This window comes from Aedes aegypti, chromosome 2 (assembly GCF_002204515.2).
Source record: "Aedes aegypti strain LVP_AGWG chromosome 2, AaegL5.0 Primary Assembly, whole genome shotgun sequence".
Taxonomy (NCBI): Eukaryota; Metazoa; Arthropoda; class Insecta; order Diptera; family Culicidae; genus Aedes; species Aedes aegypti.
Genome location: NC_035108.1, coordinates 48,754,068 through 48,778,672, shown reverse-complemented (window position 1 = coordinate 48,778,672; position 24,605 = coordinate 48,754,068). Strand labels below are relative to the sequence as shown.

The window sequence follows — 24,605 nt, the reverse complement described above, 5'->3', positions numbered from 1 at the left end:
GGATTGACCAGGTGCACCAGGATCTGGAGAGCGTGGGTCACAGTCGAGGATGGAGAGAAGCGGCCATGAACCGAGTGAATTGGTGAAATATTGTTGACGAGGCTTTATCAAGATAATTGATGTAAAGCCAAATAAGTAAGTAAGTAAGGTATCAGTTTGATGGTTAGCATGTGTCTAGTACAGTGAATTCCAAATTTATTGAAACGTAATTTTCCAATTTAATCTAACTTTATCTCGTATTCGCGAGATCCTTTAAATGAGATATACACGGTATTGATCAAATCTGCCCATTCTCCTGAAGGATGCAGCCAATTTAACGCGAGAAACGAGCGAATGTGTCAGACTGTGCCAATTTTGCACCTCTTAAGGTGAAGATGAATCGAAGCCAAATCTCAGATTTTCAAGAGCACAAATCTGGAGAACCGAACACCCGTTTGAGCTGAAATCTTAATCGATTGGTCACCACCAGCTAGTGACCAATCGATTAAGTTTTCAGCTTAAACGGATGTTTGGTTCTCCAGATTTGTGCTTTTGAAAATTTGAGATTTGGCTTCGATTCATCTTCACCTTAAAGCCCTGTCATCAAGTACTGTTTATTTTTCAAAATTATTCTTAATTAATTCTATAAAAAAAATACAAATTGACTTACCACTTCACTGAGATCATTCACTATCTCCAAATCCGCCACCGAAAACAGCTCCCCTGCACGCGAGAGGTCTCGTTTCGAGAGAACCGTCGTAAATAAATCATGCATTTTGCTAGCTGCGACTGATATCACTTTCCACTAACGCCTTTATCCCCCTTAGGCTGTTTCAATCAATCTAACATTGATCTGCTTCATCGAAAACTCCACTCCCTGTCATTGACCACTGTTTCCCAGCACAACATTGATAATCTCCACTATAGCTACTGTGTTTGCTTCTTCTTCGAGCTTCGTTTTAGTATCGCACAATTTTTCCACTATAGGATTACCATCAAACTCCACTTCCATTAGACTGATAGTGCTGCAATCGAAAAAAAAAACAACACGCTTTTCACTCATCACATTGCCCCCCTCTTCAACAGCTGCATCGCCCCGCTCGGCTCGGAAAACCGCTTTTCCACACTCACTTAGAATTAATGAAGTGCCAATCACCAGGCGACTGATGTGCTCTTATGGTCGCTCCTCTGATGATGCTGCCACCGGGAGATTTTACTCGCCAAGACTTGACGGTCTCAACCGTCCGACAGGAGGAATCTGCAAAACCGACACAGAGATAGAGAGAAAATGGATTAAGTTTGGAGATTAATGACACACTTAAATTTAAACGGGCTAATTATAGCATGCAGTAGGGTAGATGTTCCGTTATTCGCCACCCCAGATTATGTACCGATTTACGACACAAATACGCCTAAATTGTTTAGAGTTCTTTAAAATGGAATTTTGTGGCAACATTTTCGAAAATATTTAAATTTGCTTACCTCTTCGACTGTTATGCCAAGCAAGGCCCTGACTGATATACCTACAAAAATATATTTCCTCAGGGATACGAATGCTGGTACATACATCTATCCTAATATCCAAATTCTTGCTCGCAGCATTTTCCGGAGACGACAAGAGGGGTTATTCAATTTTCGGTACGAGTGCGTGCATATCTACGAGTCTGTCTGTCTGGGACACCAGGCATTCGGAAAACGAGGAATTCAAGTTTTAGGTAACGGATCTCGTTTTGCCCCAACTGTGGAATGCGTCTGAGACTCTGAGACCAGAGATGTTTCCTCTTGTAAGAGTGAGAGCGGTTCAGCATTAGAAGAGCTTGGAGGTGGAGAAGCGATCCGCTGCTTTGGCGCATAGGCTTGTCGTGGCTTGACATAGTTATGCAAAGTATGTCTAATGAGAGTGAAAGACGATGGGTTCGAATGAAAATGGAAATGATGGGACCAGCTCAAATTTTGGTGAAGAAATGAGATTTCTGTTTTCTGATCAAGACGAAATTGTAAGGAAGGTGGATGAGCACAGTAGCGGAAAAACATGATATTGAAAGTAGAATATGTGTAGGTATATAGAGAGATTACTTTACTGTATAACAGTTTTTGGCTACGTTTATTAGTAGTTTTACTTTGAAAACTATTTATTATTAATGAAATAGCCATTCATATAAAAGTTTGGGTTTGGGTTTAACAACGGTATTTAAGTATTTTCAGATTAACCCGAATATCTTTTAAAATATTTGTGGAAATCCAAAAAAAATTGACAATTTCTAGAAATGAAGGAATATCTTTGGAAAGGAGTCATTTATAACTCATTATAAAGCTATCGAATCAATCTATCAATAAACCAAATGTAATAGGTCGATCGTTTTGGATAAGCCATCATATCAGTATAATCTCAATAAATGATTTTAAGTTATACAATAAGGTCACAATCGATAACAGAAAACTCCAAATCGAAATGCAGCTCACCACACCGTCGCACTTCTTATCAAACTCACAAGGACATCGAACCGAGGTGCGAATTACACAAATTCGATTGCTTTCATGAATTCGCAATCGAAGTGAGCGTCCTCCTGAATTCGGTAATTGGATCAAAAGTTTCGCAGCCAAATCGAAACGTGCCTAGAAATGGAAAACAAGCTTGTGCTTATCCCAATTGAACCGAGTTCATCGTTGATGGCTGTCAATTTGAATAAAACAAGCACGTGATAATCTAGTCTAAGCGATTGATAGGAGGAGACTTGAATCGAATGAAAAGTAGCACCCGTATTCACACCACTTAACATGAATATAAAATAAAATTCACGAACCCAATCAAGCTGTCCAAAATTTTAGGTGTTGATGTAAAAATTAAATTAGTGATTGAACATTACGAAGAAACATAGGTAAAAATTATCAATGCTCAGGAGGAAACAGAGTTTTTCTTATTGGCCGCTGAATAAATGAGTAATTAAGTACAAGAAATTATAAAAGTCTGGTTTGAGACTACTTATCACTAAGAAACCTATCGCTCAATTGCCAGTTTTGGATTATTTAACGTAGTTCAATACTTTCTCAATTTCAAAGTAAAAATGAATGCTAAACATTGTAAATTGATGTTACATTTCAAGTTTCAAATCACCTAAAACTTGTTTGCATCAACTTCAAACCACCCACTTTCGCTGTTTAGCATCCCACTTATAAGCACTCCCATCAAAGAATGGATTAGTCTCCCGCGTTTGGTTTCTTCCACCATAGACTGCATATGGGTCGTCTCGACTCGATGTCTAATCAAATTCTTCTCGGCACCACCGTGAAGAAAAACAACAAACCGGTCCAACTGTAGCTGGATATGTAGGTACTAGTTTCACCACTTTCCTATCGGTTACTATTGCCAATGTAGCTCATGTATCTCGTCTATACACACTTCTGCGCCACCTCTTCTGATAGGATCTCAAAAATAGGCAGCTTGGCTGCGGTTAATGCTGAAATTTGCACATATGTTATACTGGATGGCTTGGCTCCTACGGCAATGCTTGAAAAGTTTTCAAAAACACAGATGTGAGAATACAGATTTCCCTAATCTATGAAATTTGAATCCCCTGAATTAGGAAATAACGTCAAAATGCTTATTTCATTCAATGTTTTATTTCACAGGTAATTTAAAATCGAAATCAGCAAGAACATTTTTCGAGAATAAACGGTTTAATAATTGAAAAAAGCATGCTTGTAATGCTGTAAGATTTCATAAATTTGTTCAGTAGTACGCTTAGCACCAGCAGATTACGTAGTGTACGCAAACCTCTTTTTACTTTATTTTATTTTATGGATTTAAAGAGAATTTTACGTACCGTCAAACGGGGCTTCTTTTGACATTATTTCCACATTTTTTAACTTTGAGGATTTGTAACTCTTAGAATTATAGATGGATATTGATAATTCTTGCCCATATCTAAGTTGTATATGTACGTAACAAATGTGCAAAATATGAGGCAAATTTATCAAGAAATAACAAAAATGCTTGAATAACGAAAAAAGTGTGTCCTTAAAGACAAAAAAGGGGCTACTTTGGACATTTTTACAATTTGATAATGAAATGATTTTTCCTTATAACTGTCAAACTGATTCTATAGATTATCGTCCACTGTGATGTTATTGAACGTTTTTCATTAATAAACATAATTTAGAAATCTGCAAAGCTAGAAACAGTTACACATATATAACAAATTTCAACGAAACATGCTATTCACTATTCTCAGTTTGCAGTATGAAACTTTAACTTTCAACTTCCTCTTAAATGGAACTATCAGTTACAAATGCTTGATTTGCAAGTTGACATAATCGAACGATGTAACTACTAGGTACTGCGATGATTAATGAGGTATGTAAAAAAAACTGTTTTTTGACGTTAACTACGTCTTACGGCAATATACTGGGTGTCAATTGAAAATCTAAAATTTTGCGACCGTCACGAAATTATGAAAGATTTTTAACGCTAATAACTCAGTCGTTTATCTATAGATTTTAAAAATTTTCTCACCAATCGGTCGGAAATGTATACAGCAATTTTCTCGAATGGAGAAAACTATTGAATATCGACAATAAACTATTGAAAATTTGGAAAATTTCGACCCCTTTCTTACGCAACCAATCACGTGCAAGCAGTTTTCCACGCTTCTTTTGCGTTCCGCTTCGCACTATAAAACCAGACCGATTCCTGCTTCTTCGCTCATTCTTCTTTTTGCCGTCAGACTGTGAACATGGCCAGCGAGCAAGTCTCGAGTGCCTTTCGCATTCTCAGCTCAGTTTCCAATGGAACGCGAATGGAACAACAACACGCCGCCACGACTGAAGCCGCTTGTTGAAGCGCACATCGTCATCGCCACCGCAAACCTCATCGGGCGAGGAGGATTTGTACCAGTGCGCCGTCAAAATGTGTCAGTGTTACGCAAATTCAACATTTCAATCGGCCCTTTCCAGAGCCAACAAATGTGTTTTAAAGAGTTGATTGTGTAATATTCCTTAATTTGTTCGAGATGGCTGAAGAAAATCGACCAAAGCCGCTTGTTGAAGTGCACATCGTCATCAGCACCGAAAATCTCACCGGGCGAGGAGGATTGCAACCAGTGCGCCGTAAAAGTGTGTCCGTGTTACGCAAATTCAACAATTCAATCGGCACTTTTCAGAGCCAACAAATGTGTTTTAAAGAGTTGATTGTGTAATATTCCTTAATTTGTTCGAGATGGCTGAAGAAAATCGACCAAAGCCGCCAAAATGTGTCCGTGTTACGCAAATTCAACAATTCAATCGGCCCTTTCCGGAGCCAACAAATGTGTTTTAAAGAGTTAATTGTGTAATATTCCCTAATGTGTTTACCACATACTTGCTATAATTTCTTAATTCATCTCATAGCAGCATACAATAATTGATTTATTACGAATAATTGACAATACGGCAATTTGAGGATGTTTCCGAGGACGCTGCTGCAGTGCCGTCGGGATGCAATAACAGCATAATGCTAATCTTGTACATCCCTTACCCAGACATCAGTTTCATATAGCCTATTTCCCAGATAAGAAAACGAAGAATTTGAAAGGAGGAGCATCACCTGCTATTCTAAGGGTATAAAGCATCCCTTCTTCGTTGAATTCGGTTTCATTCTAGTCCGAGTGTCTGACGTGTTCAGACGTCTAATTCGGTGCGTGTGCAAATCAGACAACTGATTCGGTCGAAATTCTTTCCGTGCGGTGCGAGTCCTGCTCGCGATTCCGAGATGGAGAAGCAAGCAGCCAACGCGGCAGTGGGTAACTCGCTCAAACGAACACCGAGCGATGACGATGTAAACCGGCGTAGGACCGCGAAAAAACACCAGACGAGCAACACTCCGAGAATCGATGCGAGCAAGCTACCGGCTGAAGCAAGCGCTGGTCTCCCGACCAGTCAGTATGAGACGAGTATTCTCGCAAACAACACCTTCTCAACCCTGAAGGATGGCGAAACTAGTGTTCCACCGGTTACCAACAAGCAGAAGAAACGGATCGCAGCTGTGCCAAGCATGGTTGACCCAGAGCGGAAGGAGAAGTGCCCGCTGATCTATATTCAAGGAGACCCTCCGGGTCTGCTTCAAACGCTCAGAGAACGCATTGCGAAGGGCACCCTCAAGTGTTCCTTACGGCTGTGCTCCGATGGGCTAAAAGTACTGGCCGATTCGAAGCCTCAATTTTATCGGGTGCTGGACATCCTGAAAATGGGAAAACATGAGTATTTTACTCATGATATTCCCGGGGACAAGCCACTGAAGGTAGTACTTCGTGGACTTGAAGATATGGACACCAAGAATGTCGAGAAGGAGCTGGAGAACTGTGGTCTGAAGGTGACAAACCTCTACAAGATCGCCCGGCGTGACACAACACGCAAATACCGCGACCAACTTTACCTGGTCCACATCGAGAGAAACTCCATCACCCTCAAGGAGCTGAAAACCATCAGGATCATCAACTACACCCAGGTTGAGTGGCAGCGTTATCGTCCAGTGCATCGCGAAGTGACACAATGCATGAACTGCTGTGGTTTTGGTCACGGCACAAGAAACTGCTTCATGGCTCCCCGCTGTGCCAAGTGTGGTGGAGATGACCACAACATCGAAGGATGCATGCGTGTTGCATTCGAGAAGGAATTTCCGGACACAAAAATGGAATCGAAATGCTCCAATTGTGGAGGTCCACATCAAGCTTCTTCCAAAGATTGCCTGAAGCGTAAGGAGTTCATCGAAATCCGCAAAAAAGCAAGGACGAAGAACCAACCAAGAAGCCATCCTCCGGCGCTGGACATCCTGAACTTCCCGGAACTAACATCTGGACCAGCGGCTTCCAGATCCAATCCCACACCTAAGTCATCCAACAATCCGTGGCTGCCACCCCCTCCACCTCCTGGATTCCGGCGGCAACAACAAGAAGGCGAATCCCTCCCGGAGGAGGGTTCTCCTCTATATACGATGGAGCAATTGGTGCCCATCTTCCACCAACTTGCGGATCGACTGCGATGCTGCAAAACTCGCTACGAGCAGATCTGTGCTCTAGGCCTTTTCATTCTTGAAAATGGAAACTAGAGAGGACCTGGTCGTAGGAATGTGAACGCCTGCCCCGGAGCTGGCCCTTTAGGCTAAGAAAGATTAGGTAGGTTATCGAATTAACAAATTAAAACAAACAGAGCTTTTCAAGCCAAAATGTAAACTTTGAATGATGAACTAAATTAAAACTAACATAAGACATGTGTAACAAAAATCGAAAACTAAAGATGAAGTACTTGAGAGTAGAAACACTTAAAATGTAAAATTATTGTAAAACCAAAACAAGAATGAATAAAATGAATTAAATTAAATTGAATTCGGTTTCATTCTGTTTTCGCTTTCGAGCTGGTAAGAGCTCCTCCAAACCTGCTCAGCTCCTCGCTACCAGAGGCAAGCTGTTTGTACGAGATTTCAATGGAACGCGAATGGAACAACAACACGCCGCCACGACTGAAGCCGCTTGTTGAAGCCACCGCAAATCTCATCGGGCGAGGAGGATTGCAACCAGTGCGCCGTCAAAGTGTGTCCGTGTTACGCAAATTCAACAATTCAATCGGCCCTTTCCAGAGCCAACAAATGTGTTTTAAAGAGTTAATTGTGTAATATTCCCTTATGTGTTTACCACATACTTGCTATAATTTCTTAATTTATCTCATAGCAGCATACAATAATTGATTTATTACGAATAATTGACAATACGGCAATTTGAGGATGTTTCCGAGGACGCTGCTGCTGTGCCGTTGGGATGCAATATATTTTCTATTGTTAAGGAATGATTCAAATATTACGTAACGCAAAATTTGCCAGCTTTGGTTCCCCTTCTTTCCCCATGTATGGAAAGATTTTAAATTTTGACGTTAACTACGTCTTACGGCAATATACTGGGTGTCAATTGAAAATCTAAAATGTTGCGACCGTCACGAAATTATGTAAGATTTTAAATACTAAAAACTCAGCCATTTATTTATTTTTGACGTTAACTACGTCTTACGGCAATATACTGGGTGTCAATTGAAAATCTAAAATATTGCGTCCGTCACGAAATTATGTAAGATTTTAAATACTTTTTACTCAGCCATTTATCGGTAGATTTTCTATTTTTTTTCCCACCAATCGGTCGGGAATTTATACAACATTTTACTCAAATTAAGAAAACTTTTGATTTTTGACGATAGACTGTCGAAAATTGTGAAAATGTCGACCTCTTTCTTACGCAACCAAACACGTGGGTTGGGAAGCACACTATAAGAGCAGACCAATTTCTGCTTCTTCGCTCATTCTTCTTTTGACGTTAACTACGTCTTACGGCAATATACTAGGTGTCAATTGAAAATCTATAATGTTGCGACCGTTACGATATTATGTTAGAGTTAGAACTAAAAGAAGGCAGCAACTATGACAATCGACTAAAATTCAAATGCAGAAAGTCACTTGGCGTAGTTAACGTCATGCGGTCGTGTCTTGTACACAACCCCCTCTGATTTTTCTATTCTTACTGTTGTAAGAACGATATGTAGAAGGATCACATTAATACCAGTAACTAATTTAATACCAGTAAGTAATTTTCATTAAAAACTCAATCTATGAAGTAAAGTTTTGCAAGATCGTAAAAAAATAAGTTTGCTTTTGTAATATGCTTTTACCTTATTAGCAATTTAGAGCTGGCTTAAGAGTAATTTATTTTAAGCATTTAAAGGATGCACTTGTTTTGTACTGCAAATTCATGTTAAATATGACGGAAAACATTGTTTTTGAAATTATGTTGTGAACTTGTCATAGGTACGTATTGAAATATGTGTGTTTTATGTCTATTCACTTTAACAAAAATTTATTTTAACTTCTTGATGTTGTAAAATATACAAACCAAAACATAATAACAAAATAAAAATAAGATCTTGGATCAATTATTTTAATAAAACAACAATTTTAAGCAAAACAAAACACAAAATTTTCATGAAACATGACGATTTGATAGTTTTGTGATGCTCCCAATAAGTTTCCACAACATGGGTAAAATTCAAACAATGTTTGAATAGCCAATGTTTTATACCTTGTGAATATTTATTCGGACATTTTTGAAATGTTTTCTTGTTTATCCTGTTATTGTTGATGCTGTTCCAAAAAAAAAAAAATCATGCCTAGTGGTAGAGCATACATTGATTAATAAAAGTGCTGAAGACACAAAATTGTTCAGATTAATGTTTACGCTGCTAATTTGTACAAAAGGTGAGTGTCCAAAGTAGCCCCGTCCGACAGTAAATTGAATTTTTGTTACGTAAATGTCATTGCTGGTTTGTCTTGGTGATCTAGGTCATTGGGAACTCCGTGGAAACTAGGCCTTCATATTTACAAGTATAACTACAGTCGAAGCTCGTTATAACGACAACTTTTATAACGACAAAAGCTCTCTACAGCGACATTTTTCGGTCCCATGAAAAATATTTCAGTGTTATATCTATTCTCTATAACGACTTGTATCTATTGCGACGGTCCCTTGCGATGTCGTTATAACGCGCTTCGACTGTAGTGATCTCTCGAATGTTTATGAACAGCATTTATACTCATATTGACTCATTAAAATATAATGATATATACAAGAACTTTTTCAGATCTACAAGCGTACCTTTCGGAGGATTAGAAACAAGGTTGATACCTAAACGGGCTTATATATCTACACGCTACCAGCATTTGAGTTCAACGACCTTTGAAGGTTATCTAAGAACTACTTGTAGTATAGGCCATCAGATCTACAAGCGTAACGAGTAACTGGGTTTTGGAACTACCGAAAAAGTCAGTAAACTAAAAAAAATGTCAGAAATCGAAAAACAGAGATTTTTTACTGAAATTCTGCAGAGAGCTTGCTTTTTATATCATATATCGATAAAAAATAAAACATGGTGAAATTTGCTTTTTAATTACGCGTGGCGACAGTTTTCATTTTACTGACTTTTTTAGTAGTTCCAAAACCCAGTAAAATTTTACCGACCCCAGTAATTCAAACTTATAAGCCTTCGAAAGATCTCTGGTTACGTCTGTTGATACAAAGGCCTTCACTCAAAGAAAATGTTGAATAACTGTAAACAATCTTTGATTTTGAAACTGGATATGGTGTTGTGAAAAACTGAATTTCTCACAACTCATGCTTGAAATTTTTCATGCGTGAGTTGTCAATCATGCAACTCAGCAGTCAAAATATCATAGATGAGTTGGCTCACCTTTTTAACTCATTGTCTCGTATTTCCACAGTTTACTCACACACGGCAATAATTCCTTGTTAGTCTGCTAAAGTTATGTCAATCCTTTCTAACGTAAACAACAACATTCGTGTTTCACGAGTTTTTGCGTCTGAATCATTTTTTTACGGTTTGAGTTGATTGAGTTGATTTTGCATCAAAATCTCAAGCGTGAGATTTGCGAAACAGATCTCTAATGAGTTTGCTCTCACGGGAGAGCGTTTTGATTGAGATTTTGAGTGTGAGTCTATCAACAACTGATTTCATTGAGCCTGTACAGCCAAACAGGCTTTACTCATTAATGTTAGAAACGTTACAAGCTACGCATGTAGATTGGAAGGCCTCTATTCAAAAGAGTGCAATGATTACCGGAAAATGTTAAACTTGGTTCACCATAATTTTTAGAGCCCGTAAGGGTGCAAACCTGGTTGGATATGTATGTTAATCTGAAGATCTAAGCTCAACCCCTAGAAAGTCGTAGAACTCCAAACTTTATGGAATAAGTTCGTTTGGTTCTGCTTAGGTATGAACCTTATTCATAAACCTTCGAAATATATCTGGTACTCAAAGAAGATTCTGGATAACGCGGATTAACGTCAAGTTATTACTGGATACGTTTGTTGATCTGAAGATCTAGGCTTAACGGAGTTCATGAATAATCCTAGAAAGCCGTTGACGACCTAGATGTTCGAGCCCGCATCCTCTAGGTTGAAACGAATGATTCGATGTGTAGGGAAGTTGAACGATGAATTTTCTTCCCTGATGAGAAGTAGATCCAAAACAGAAGTTTTCCCTCCTACTCCTCCTCCTGGGTGTGAGAAATCATATCGGCAGACGCATGAATATTTAATCAAATCTTATCGGCATATCCCAACTCATAAACTGGCGAAATGGTTAGTCAAGAAATTCCAGAGTATGTCGTACCCCTTCCCCACTACTTAGGTCAGTTAAAAATACCCAGGAGATCTCCCAGAACATCGAGGATGACGAGATGATGGTTTTTTTTTCGACGTAGCGACTCTTTTCCCCAGCGTTCAAGTCAAGGATTTTCGAAATCTTCTCGAGGACTGGTTATTACCCCCAAAGGATGGATGCAGTATGGAAAGGAAAGGTCAGGACGTACATGAGGTTGGCAAGTTTGTGCATGGACGAGAACTACACGGAGAAAAAAGAATTGTCCAGTCAATCATGTTTGCTGGTAGATCAATCATATTTTACATTGGATTTCAGTCAACCATACATTAAAATTGATTCAACAATATCTATGCTAGGTTTAACTATTTGGTATGATTGGTTCAACTACACGAATTAATTGAATCAACCATAGATATGATTGACTCAATATTAATATTCAATCATGACAATGGTATTATTGTTGATGTTGTGTTGTTATAACCGGCACGACTCTTCTTTATCGACATTGCAAAAATGCGACAAAATGTAAATAAATATGGGAGCAGGAATACAAACTACTATCTTGTGAGTGAGAGCCCATCAACATACATCTACTCCAACATCGCTTGTTGGAAAACAGTGGTTTTTTGCGGTACAGCTCATAACGTTTCAAGGTAATAATGTACGGAAAGCTGATTCAACAATAATATAATTGAAATATTCATGTGATGGAAGACAGAAACAAAAGCAAAAGCGATTGGGCAAACCATACACTGAAACAAGCGTTGAAGTAATGAGAACCATGAACAAGTTCTTAAATTTACTATTCCAATCACGATTGAGCTATCAAGAACGCTTTTTATTTGCGTTTTGGTCCCTCTCATTCCAACCGCATCGATAGCCGAGCGGTAAGCGTTCGCGCTTGACAATCGCAAGATCCTCGGTTCGATTCTGGCTTGCAGCAAGTTTTTAACCATGATATAGTAATTTTTACTGTCGAAATGGTACCATGGTAAAATTGAATGCACAAAATATTTGAAATAAATGCAAATTTAGTCTGCACAAATCAAGTGGCGTTGTGTATTTAATTTAACCCTCTAATATAGTATTTTCAACTGCAACGCTGTTCTCAGTGTACTGTCAGTTTAGAAGCACCGATAATATGCTTGTAACAATCGTATCCAGGCATGTTAAAACAACTATCGGAAAAGTTATGTCAATCGTGCAAGAATTTTCTGTGTGTGATGCAGTGGCGTATCCAGAAATTATTTCTAGGAACATTATGAGTCTTGATAAGAAAACAAATTTTTTGACCAGCATACACAAAAAACTTCTTTTTTAACCCTCCCCCTTTTCCTACGTCCAAAATATTGTATGTATATTGCAATACTGAATTATCTCAAATTTATGCATAAAACCGAAAACCAAGAATATAAAAAAAAACATACTCCGGTTAATCGACTCTAAAATTCCGAATAATCGACTCTGAAATTCTGTATAATCGAGTATTTTCAGGTTTTCCAGGTTTCACAGAATAATTCCATGTTCATGAAATACTTTAATTTCATAAATCTAAACAAGATAATGACAAATTTTAAAGTGTTTTCGATTTAATAGCAATTTAGACACTTCAAGACATTTTTTAAAGCATTCTGAAGCTATTCCAATATTCAATATTCCAATATGAAGGAGCTAACGTTACCAAAGTTTATGTTTTATTCAAATGAATTGTATTTGCCAATTATTATTGGATTATAAATATTGCCTTTGGCTAAAAGGTGAACCAGCGTTCAGCTGAAAGCCTCTTAAATAAAAACAAAACAAATATTGCCTCTTATTTTGTTTGTAAGAGCTCTGTTCATCATTGTGAACTGAATGGAGCTTTCAAGTGTTTCTTCTTGGAAGTTTTTTTTTAGTACTGCGTTTTCGTGCAATAAAAGATTATGCACCATTAATTTCCATGGGTCATTTAGATACCTAAGGCAGATTCATGGGCAGAAAAAAAAATATATTCCGTTTGTGACAATATGTCAAAATAAAATCTAAGTTTACAGATCTTATCGCAAGTAATCCTACAGTTCTGACTTGTAAAGAAAAGCAAAATTCATTAAATTATCTAAAATTGATTGAATCGTATTAATGGTTGTTCCAAAAGTCATATTTGATAAGGTATATTCCCATCTTAATCAATACAAATAATCAGTAAAACTTCTGCATCAACGGTTCGTTTTTTTTCGGGTAATAGAAACACGGATTATCAAGCGCTCGACCTGTATACCATTCAAATATGGTAAATGATGAATAATTCATAAATTATTGTTTGTTACATTTCATTCGAAAAAATTCAAGAGTTCTAAATTAACCCTCTTTTTTCCATGGTAGCTCTGAAACTCCATTAATTTTCGACAAACTTGAGACAAACTGAATCAGATGAATACAATGCAATAGTTACATAAATATGATTCTATATATAAGCATAAGCATAAGCATAGATGACCGTACAATTCGTAGTTGCTACTCCGTGATTGACCAGAACAATCGAAGTTGCACAGGGAATTAATGAATGGGGCTTGGGATTAGCTTACCATTCTTCAATGTGCACAAATCGAGAGCTCAAATTTAAAAGTCAATAACGGCGCCGGCCACGTCCTTACGGTCATCGGGGAATGGAAGGAATGTTAGTGTGACTACCGTTGTTACTAGAGACCGAGATCACCTCTGCATCTCCACGGTTGTCATGGAGAGGATATTGGGTTAGTGGGATAAGGTAAAGATCTGGGAGTCACCAATGTTTGGTGATGCGAGCCATGATATAATCACGCCTAACCGGATTCGCGAAATAATTCGATAATCGCATTAAACGCCGAACAAGTGTTCGTCACTCGCCCACGCAAGAGCAAGCGACGCGATCAATAGATCAAACACTACTAGCGATCCGCGGCGCTTTTTCATTTCTCTGAGCGAACGACGCGCGACAAGTTTGATCCTGCCCCCATCGCCCGCCCCCGCAGGAGCAAGCGTCAAGGTCGAAGGATCAAACACTACTTACGAACCGATCACTTTTTCACCGCTTCACTACCGACGCGCGACATATTTGATCCTGCCCTCATCACCCGCTCCCGCAGGAGCCAGCGTCAAGGTGGAAGGATCATACACTACTAACAAAACGATCACTTTTTCACCGCTTCACTACCGACGCGCGACATGTTTGATCCTGCCCTCATCACCCGCCCCAGCAGGAGCAAGTGTCAAGGTCGAAGGATCAAACACTACTCTATTCAAAAGATGTTTTTATTAATGACGAAAACTGAAAATTACATGTATATATTTCAAATTATATGAAACAGGAATAATGCCGACACTTGTAGTGACGAACTATACATAGTTTGTTTGAAAATTACATATGAGTATTACTGTGCATTTTGTCTCGATATGGTACAAGTTTTAAAAAATACGTCAACATTCACAATGTCGAACAATTCAAAAGATAATTTTTAATAACGTATAAAAGAGACAAATATATGTATATTGAAATTGTATAAGAAAAAAACATAATGCCGACACTTATAGTGACGAACCATACAAAGTTTGTTTTAAAATTACTTAAAAGTTACGCTTTCAAGAAAATATGTGTTATCACAAGAATGAAACGAACTCACCAGTTGGTAATCCATCCTCGACTGAACACAAAACTGATACTGACAGCAAAACTTCTTGGCGTCCCGAAAACAAACCGTCTTGCTTGTGCCTTCCAAATACCTACCCAGCAAGACGCTCCAAAACAGAAAAAAAAAATCTTAGGAGCCGAAAACACGCGCGAAACCGTAAGCCAAATCTATCGGATGACGCAAAACCGAACTGTCCTGCTTGGGCTTCACGAAGCACTACCCAGCAGGACGCTTGGAAACAGGAAAAAAAAAAATTCCGGCGACGAAAACATGCGCGAAACCGTGAGCCAAATCTATCGGACGACGCAAAACCGAACTGTCCTGCTTGGGCTTCACGAAGCACTACCCAGCAAGACGCTTGAAAACAGGAAAAAAAAAAAAAATCTCCGGCGACGAAAACATGCGCGAAACCGTGAGCCAAATTTATCGGACGACGCAAAACTGAGTAAATATGATTCTATATATATCAGATTAACCCAACACTCAATTGACTGTTTCAATAGTAAAACTTTTGATAACCAATCATTTTTCTATTGAAAAACAAGTACTTTTTTGTGGACTAGTTTCGAATAATTTAGCCTATTTGCTACCCTATATGTTCAAGCAATTTAAAAAAACGTTTTTTTCGTAAAGAAATAGTCAATTAAAGTCATAGAAAAAAGAAAGTTAATCATAATTATCATGAAATTTTAAATTTAAAGTTGTTTAAATGCCAGATTACTGTTCCAAAATCGTTTTTTTTTTTAATTTAATATTTTCCAATATTTTAAAAAGTTGTACATGAAGCAGTTCTGGTAGCGACTGAATGTCTTGAAACTAGGAAATTAAAAATAAAACAATTTCCAACAAAAAAGAGATTAAACAGGAATCAAAAAGAGACCGAAAAGAGACCAAATGCTAATCAAAAAGCAAAACAAAACCCAACAGTGACCAGGAGAAAAGAGTTTTATACGACTACACAATTCTCAGAGAAGATTTTTTATACTTTTTATTTGAAATTTTTCGTGACATTACGATAAACAATCTCTTCATTTGTTTGAGAGATATTTGATTTTTTGTTTGCAGATGTTTATTTAGTGACTATTTTCCACGAAATCCCTCCAAGAATTTTCCTGAGGAATTTCTCTATATTTTTTTTTGATATCTCAAAATAAATCCTGGATTTAAATAATAACAGTACCTCAGGGATTCCAACAGGAACTCCTTCATAATTATTTCTGATATTATTTCAAAAAAGCCCTTAGTCCTCTAGGATTTTATCCGATGATATTTCCAACGATTTTTCTGGAACTCCCTCAAAGACTGACGTTTAAAACATTCAACCCGTACTCTAGGACTTCCTTTATGCCCTGCAGAATTTCTCATAGATTTGAACTAGAATTTTTTCTAAGGATACTTTCAGAAATTACTCCAGAGATTGCTTCTAAGAATACTTTGGGAAGTCATCCAATAATTCTAAGAGATTTCTCAAGGAAGTTTTCAGAAAAAAAATTCAATCATTTTTCCAAGAGTTTTCCATGACTTTGTTCAAGGTAATATATGTGAATTAAATTTTCCGGAATGCTGAAAAATATTGAAAAAAGCGTGACGTATTCCCAAAGCAAATCTTAGGGTAACTTCCATTAACTCTTGTGTACGTTCTTTAGTCACCCTTGATGAATAAGGATTTCTAGAAGAACTCACTCTTGAGAAATCCCGCAGAATTTTGTGTGGAATATGTGGAAAAACATAGGACGAAATCCCAAAAAAAATGTGTAGGAATGATTGGAGGATTTCTTGAAAAAATTGTTGTATTGTTAAGTGGCGTGGAGGACCTCCAGTAATCCTTGGATAAAATGCTGGAAAAAATCCCAGAAAAAAATCTAGGGAAATTCAATAATGAAACATAGGTCGAATTTGAGGAATTATTTTAAATGTTTTTGACAGATTGAATCTAATAACTCCTCGAGGAATTTTTGGAGCAATTATTTGGAATAACCGTAGATGCATTGGCGTAGAGATTCTTGTCGAGTTTCTTTCATTTCATTTTCTTTGTGCAGCGTTTGGTGGGGCAATAAGAGAGCAAGTCAATCCAAAGCCGATGATAGGAAGGGTAATGGTTGAATAGTCTATGCTGACCACACAAACGCCATGGGAGAAGGAAAATATGATTGGCTTGGGTGTTAGGCAAAAAGGATAGACTTGACACAATAATGCTGCAAAATGTAATGAATTCGTAAGTCAAACAATTCTATTGATTATTTTAGAGCCTACGAGAAAAGTGATTCAATATTGAAATAGTATTTTAACATATAAAAATATATATGTAAACAAAAAAAAAACAATATTGTTATGTCTACCTATCTCAAGTGATATTAATTATTCTGCCTTTTGGCTTGGTACCTTTTATCTGTTCGTACCTACGGTATTTCTGAGCTATAAGTGCTGGCTGCAGTTGGCGCAGAAGGGAGACTTCCCGAACTGTGGACTGATTAACATATTAATTTTATTCTTTATTTTCAGGATATAAAAGTGGCGACGAGGATCATGGAAACGTGTGTTGAAGATAATCGATTTTCTTTGGGGTGGCGAATTGCCAATTGTATCTATTTTTGAAAGTGTGGTGAAATTGCCAATTGTATCTATTTTTGAAAGTGTGGTGAAATTGCCAATTGTATCTGTATTTGAAAGTGTGGTGAAATTGCCAATTTGTGTTGAACCAAATTGTTCTTCAGAGCTGACGAAATTGTCGTTTATTGTGAACATAGTTGTTCTTTTGTGAAGCGATTGCTGTATGGAGATGAACGAAATTGTTCTTTAGTGTTGACGAATTTGTCAAATGTAATGTTGAGCAGTAAAATCCAATGATTTGAATGTTTTGTTGTAGTCTTGGAATTAGCAAATTTGCGTATTTGAGTATAATGAGTTGTTGCAACTTGTAGCTGGCTTTTAAAGAGTTATTAGAAAGTTTCTAAAGGGGAAAGGACTGTTATGTCTACCTATCTCAAGTGATATTAATTATTCTGCCTTTTGGCTTGGTACCTTTTATCTGTTCGTACCTACGGTATTTCTGAGCTATAAGTGCTGGCTGCAGTTGGCGCAGGAGGAGACTTCCCGAATTGTGGACTGATTAACATATTAATTTTATTCTTTATTTTCAGGATATAAAAAATATTTGAATAAAATATATGAAAACTCCATATCAAATCTAATAAATTTGAAAAATAAACTTAGAACAGCAACGTGAGAGATGTTAAATTAAAAACATCAACTTATGTAGCGAAACAAGTAGTGTAGCAATCAATCAATCATTGTGTAACTATTAATCGAAACTCAGTGTATTGAAATTTTGTTGAATGTCGTTGTTGTACTCTGTCATGTCATTTGTATGATAATCCCAAATTAAAAAAATATTTGTTAGATTATATATATATATCTTATTTGTTTTTTTTTTTTGTCGTTACAGAAATTAGAATCTTCAATGTCTTCCAAATGCCTAAAAAGTCAATTACCTGCATAACTATTGTTGAACCCTAGAAATGATTTGTGTCTGCCAAGCTTAGCTTAGCTTAGCTTAGACTGACTACACATATCAATGGTTGCTATTCCGTGATTGACCGAAGTCAGTGAAAATGCACAAAGAATCAACTAGAAGTTGTCTGGGATTGGCCATAATCTTCTACAGTGCAGTGTGCATAATTCAGTGCCTCTATTTATACAGGGTCAATAACGGCGCCGGCCACGTCATTGCAGTCAGATGGGATTGGGGGAAGGAATGTTAGTGTGTAACCTTTGCTATTTAGAGACCGTGTTTGCCTCTGCATCTCCACAAAGGTTACTGGGAGGGATGTTTGTTAAAGGATCGTTGGGTCACAGGATTCACATTGATAAGCGATTAGATCATGATGAATAATTTGACGCGAGCAAAGGATCAAACACTACTACCTGCTTCGCGATCCGTGCCACTAACTTATCATGCCACGCGAGCGACGCGCAACACGATTGATCCTGCTAACATCACCCGCCCCCGGAAGGGGCAAGTGACGCGAGCAAAGGATCAAACACTACTCTAGAAATGATTTGTGTCTGCTTTGTGTCTTTAGTTGACATATCTCGAGAAACCTAGAGGATAATTCCTGAAGCTGTTCTTGAAATATATGAGAAGACTCAACTATCTGCAAGCAAGATAAGGAAAAAAGAGATTTTAGAGACCATTTTGGTTAAATAGAGATTTCAGAGACCTTTTACCAAAAATAGAGACTTGCATAAAAATATAAACCAATTCTCTTAGAAGAAACCTTCTCCCGACTCTAGATATGTTATACCCAATCATCTACTGTGAAAGTTGAAGCGGAATCCTTCAAGTCTAGAGAGGCTCAATTGGCTTGAAGTTTCTATGGGAAAAATTGGCCAAGCGTATGGCAGAAACACCGTTCCAATTAGGGGTACTTATGTATTCTTGGCAGTCTAAGCCGATGTCGCGCTTCTTTTGTAATTTTCTCGGACATCAGCAGCCAAACTACGTGTTTGTTTGTTTACATTCATGCGCTGCTCAATCCTCTATCGATTCACACCGACAGACTTGTTAAAATCTTTCTGGAAACGTTTTCATAACGCTGCGAACATCTCTTGTCAGTGTGACTATTGTCGGCAGCCCCATTCTCTTCGGCAACTTTCCCATAAGCACTGCAGGGGAATCTGTTCGGTAGCTCCAAATCAGTCGTATTTTGAGGCGTGTTCATTTGAATGATTGATGACATCTCTGGCGATATTGTTTGTTCAGTCTCGGAAATCTCGTCAGCGGGAAGCGGACAGAATAAAGAATCATCTGAATGTTTCCATTGTTGTGCTTTGAAATATTGTGTATTTGGAGGTTGAAATTTGGTTGACGATAATAGTCGAATTATGCCGAAGCAGTAAATCATCCTTTGTTACCTGGAGTAATTCATAGAATAATACGAGAAGATATGCTCGAATAAATATACAGGGGAAACTTCATAACAAACCAGATAACCGGAAATCAAGAAGAAATTCCTTCTGTGTTGAAGCAATGTCTGGCAAGATTCTCATGCTGCATTTCAAAAACATAGATATTTGTATTGCGGACGCCTCGTTGAAGAATTACTCCGAGAAACGACTTCCGGAAATAATCCCTGGAGTAGTCATTGAAGAAATTCCTTTGAAACATTCAGCTAGAGGAGTACCAGACGGAATTCCTAGGGAGGTGTGAATATCTCTCTTCTATCAAATTCTTCGAGTATCCTTGGGATACTTCTTGGGTGGATTTGTTTAAAATAACTTGGCAGATGCTTGGCATAAACCTTCTGAGTTTTATATTAGTTTTTTTTTGAAAATGGCTCTTGAAATATTTTGCGGACCGTTGATAAAATCTTCGAATGATGTCTAGTAAGATTTCAGGCAGTAGATTAGACAAATTGAACTTCAAAAATTCTAGAAAAATCAATTTGGATGAAACTGATCACCGTCTCACACGATTTTGTGTAATTTTTGCGTTAAAGATTTCTATGAAAAGAATGTAAAATTTCAAAATTATGTGCGGTGCTGTATTGACAAACATCTATAAACTTCTAGTTCTAAACATGGTATGAACCTGAAAGTTTGAGAAGATGCTATCCCCAAACCAGATTTCATAGCATAGCATAGCATAGACTGACTGTACATGTCAATGGTTGCTACTCCGTGATTGATCGGAACTGATAAGAATTGTACTACAATCCAAATGATTAAAGGATGGGAGTTTCCGCTTATTCTCGAAGTACAATTATAGCAGATCTAATATTATTGATCAATAACGACGCCGGCCAAGTCCTTACAATCAGTTGGGATGGGGAGGGAATGTTAGGGTGTAATGATTGTAATGAATCTCCACAGTCATCACGGGAAGGGTGTTTATTAGTGAGGGAGGAAAAGATCTGGGAATCACCATTGGTCAGTGATGCGATCCATGAATAAGGACTTATTAAACTTAAGGACAACTTAAATGAATATGGACTTATTAAACTCAAGGGCAACTTAAACTTAAAGATAGTTTTGCATTTTGTCTCGAGAAGTTTTCGGTAGAAGATTTAAAATATACATCAACATCCATTATGTCTACCATAGTCATACCATAGTTTGTTTGAAAATTACAGAAGAGTAACACTGTACATTTTTGTCTCGAGATGAAAAGTTTTTGATAGGAGTTTTAAAATATACGTCAACATTCATAATGTCGAACCATTCAAAAGGTGAATAGTAATGTTAAAGAGAAAAAACATATGAATATTGAAATTATATAAAACAGGCATAATGCCGACACTTGTAGTGACGAACCATACAAAGTTTGTTTGAACATTACAATTAAAGTTGTCATGAAAATATGTGTCATTATGAGGATGAAACGAGCTCACCAGTTGGTAATCCATACTCGACTTAACATGGATATCTTTTGGCACAAACACAACGCGAACCGTAAAACTTCTCGGCGTCCCGAAAACGAACCGTTTTGCTTGGGCTCTCCGAAACACTGCCGATATATCCCCAAACCAGATTTCATTACCAAAACTTGTACTAATTTTCTCATTTCGTTGAAATATTTTAATTTATATTAGATATCAGGAACTACCTTGGGAAATTGCATACATTAGGGCGTATTCCGCGTAATTCTTGAAACTTAACTATTCACTTTTTCTATAAATATTATATTAAAATTTTAGCAAGCATATTCTGATTCAGGGAGCTCATATATAGAGTTGTTTTGAAAACTAACGATAATCGCATGGGCATGTGATCAATTTGACCCCGACATGAAATTCCCCGATTTTTTATTATTTAGATATTTCTTAGCACTAAAATGACATATGTTACAAGTCTTCGTACTTGTTTTCTGCATTAAGATGTTTGGCATTGTCATTATTATAGAAAACAGAGAAGAAAATCCGTGTAAATAATCATTTTGACCTGAAAATATTATGGGAAATTCAAATACCGTAAAACGGGGTAACTTTGATAGTTTTTTCGAAGAAAACTTGAATATTTATGCATGCTGATTCAAAGCATAATAGTTCGTAATTTTAAAACAAGTACTGGCATCCTAGCTATCGATTACAGTTGATAGATTGCCAAAAGTTTTATTTTGAATGGATATATATTTTTTCATATAATCGAAAGTCGGGTTTCTGTTTTGGGGTACCGTAAAACGGGGTAACTGTGATAACGCGAGTAACTTTGATAGTGTGAGACCCACAACATACACACTTAAAATAAATCGCAGTATTCTGTGAAATAAATCACCGAAATTGAACCGTAAACAACAAAATTACAGATTTTCCTGTGAAATCCACTATTTTACCGACAAAATCCGTGAAATCAACTATTTTACCGGAGAAAATCCTTTTTTTTTTTTTAAATCTTTATTTGAGTGTATTTTAACACACGAGGGCTAGTTCTACACTCGGAGAAAATCCGTGAAATCTATTATTTTACCGGAAAAAATCCGTGAAACAAACAATTTTACTGTAACCCTGTGAAATACTAACGAACAGTTCGGTAACAGCATTATTTTCACCGAACTTCTGTGAAATCGTTTGACAGTCGCTCTGGCAGGCATGAGCTTCCTTTTGTTGCAGTTTTTGCACACCACTTACAAGCAGTGTAAGCTAGCCTAGTGGTAGCAAGCCTACTTCCTGATCGGTAGGTCGGGAGTTCGATCCGCGGTCTGAGCCATTTTCTTATTTTTCTTTATGATTTCGTTCAAAGATTTTACAGATTGTTCGGTGATTTTTCACCGAAGCTTCAGCTGTTGAGATTACGGTGAAATTTCACCGTAATCCGTAATTTTTTTTAAGTGTGTACTAAACGAAATAACAAAGTTTCTGTTAATCAGTTAAGCAAAACGAGTGTTAAAGTAAAGAGTATTAGTATGGCACTTCATGTCAAAGCTATTTTCGTTGGAATCAAGTACATGTGAGGCATTTTATGCTAATATTAAAAATTTGTAAGCATTTAGCATTTTTGGAACGCTCACAAACAATCTGTTCTACGATCACTATTTGATGAAGTCGTAATGAGTTCGTCACTTATTCTTGACAGCCTAGTTGTAGTAGAACATGAATTCGGTCTCAAATATCCTAGCGCAAACCATTTTTACAAACTGGGGCCATTTTTGTAATCTAAGTAATAAATTTGCATATAGCGTTAAACGCCTAGAGGTATGCAACGTCCTATAAATGTTCCGTAATGGATTCAATTTTGTTCGATTTGTACATTATCAAAGTTACGCCAAAACAGAAAACCGACTTTCAATTATATGAAAAATTATACATCCATTCAGAATAAACCTGTTGGCAATCTATCAACTGCAATCGATAGTTAGGATGCCAGTACTTGTTTTAAAAATACAAATTATAATTGTTTGAAACAGCATGCATAAATATTCTAGTTTTCTTCGAAAAAACTATCAAAGATACCCCGTTTTACGGTAGCTTTGATAGTGGAGTATAAATCGATCAAAAATGAATGAATTACGTAACATTTGTAGGGCATTGCATACCTCTAGGCGTTTAATGTTATATGTAAATTTCTGACTTAGATTACAAAAATGGTCCCAGTTTGTGAAAATTCTTTTCGTTAGGAGATTTTAGCCCATATTCAAGTTGTATGATACAGCCTAGTTGTCAAAGATAAATGACCAACTATTCAAAACTACATAAATTAGTGATCGTAGAACAGATTGTTTGTCAGCGTTTCGAAAACGCTAAATTTTAAAAATACGTACACAGTTCGAACGAAACGTGTAAATTTCTAAGACATATAATGCACATAATTCGAGCGTGGAATATCATGGATATTTACATAATATGTCATGTAAACTTCAATTATATGTCATGTAATCTAGCTTGATCCTGACATGACATATAACACATTTTTACATGATTTCAGAATTAAATTTACATGACGCCGTGTTTACATGGCATAAATGAAGTTTACATGACGTGTAATCTTCATTATTTCTAACTGTGTATATAAAGCCTAAAATGTTCTCAATTTTAATGAAAACAGCCTTTACATGAAGTGTCATGCTAATATTCTTTAGTTCTGCATTTGTTTTAAGTTGAACACCAACAATTTTCCAAAAAATCGTAGCAATCTAGTTAGCTTTCATATTTTTTTCCATCGGCAATGGGGGGAGGTCACGTTCACACTACCCTTATTTGGTCCATGCTTAGGAATCAAGATATTGTCATATATTTCTGCAAAATCAGTACTTCGTTGATCTATGTACGCTACTATTTTTTATTAAATAACATGAATTATTTTACAAAATAGCTTAAATATGCAAAACTGAAAGTCTTTCTGGGAAGAATTAGATCACTACATATATAAAAAACAAGTGTGAGAATAAAAAGTTCCCTAATCAACTTAATTATGATCCCCTAATTCAAAATGTATCGTCAAAATACTTTTTATGTATATATTTTAACTTTTTTTTAACAGTAAGACTATTTAAATAACATAATACGCCTAAATGTAGGCAATTTCTCTTGATATAGATAGACCATCATTTGCTCGACTTTTTATGAAGAAAATTGACCAAATGTATGGAAAAAACAGTTCCATTTAAATGTTTGACCAAAGGAAGCGCTAGAGTAGCTTATTATTTTTTTTGTCACTAACTTGGAGATTCTCAAATCAATAGAGAAGCAACTGTAACGAAACGGAAATCCTTTCGTTTGAAAGCAAAAACAGAATTTTACCTCAAATTCGGTTTTCGGTTACTGGGAAGTCAAGAAAATTGCTAACTCGAAAAGA

General features: G+C 36.9%; 1 protein-coding gene across 4 annotated transcripts in view; it reads right to left on the bottom strand.

Moving 5' to 3' along the window:
- Nucleotides 1-24,605, bottom strand: part of LOC5571684 (protein melted) — a 43,187-nt gene that overhangs the window by 16,610 nt on the left and 1,972 nt on the right. For 3 of the 4 annotated variants that reach the window (XM_021840784.1, XM_021840785.1, XM_021840786.1), the window contains exon 2: nt 650-1,237. In XM_021840784.1, coding sequence (XP_021696476.1) covers nt 650-754 — 105 coding nt within the window. In that variant the 5' untranslated portion in view covers nt 755-1,237. The remainder of the gene's footprint in view (nt 1-649; nt 1,238-24,605) is intronic. The other variant, XM_021840787.1, reaches the window with a different exon arrangement.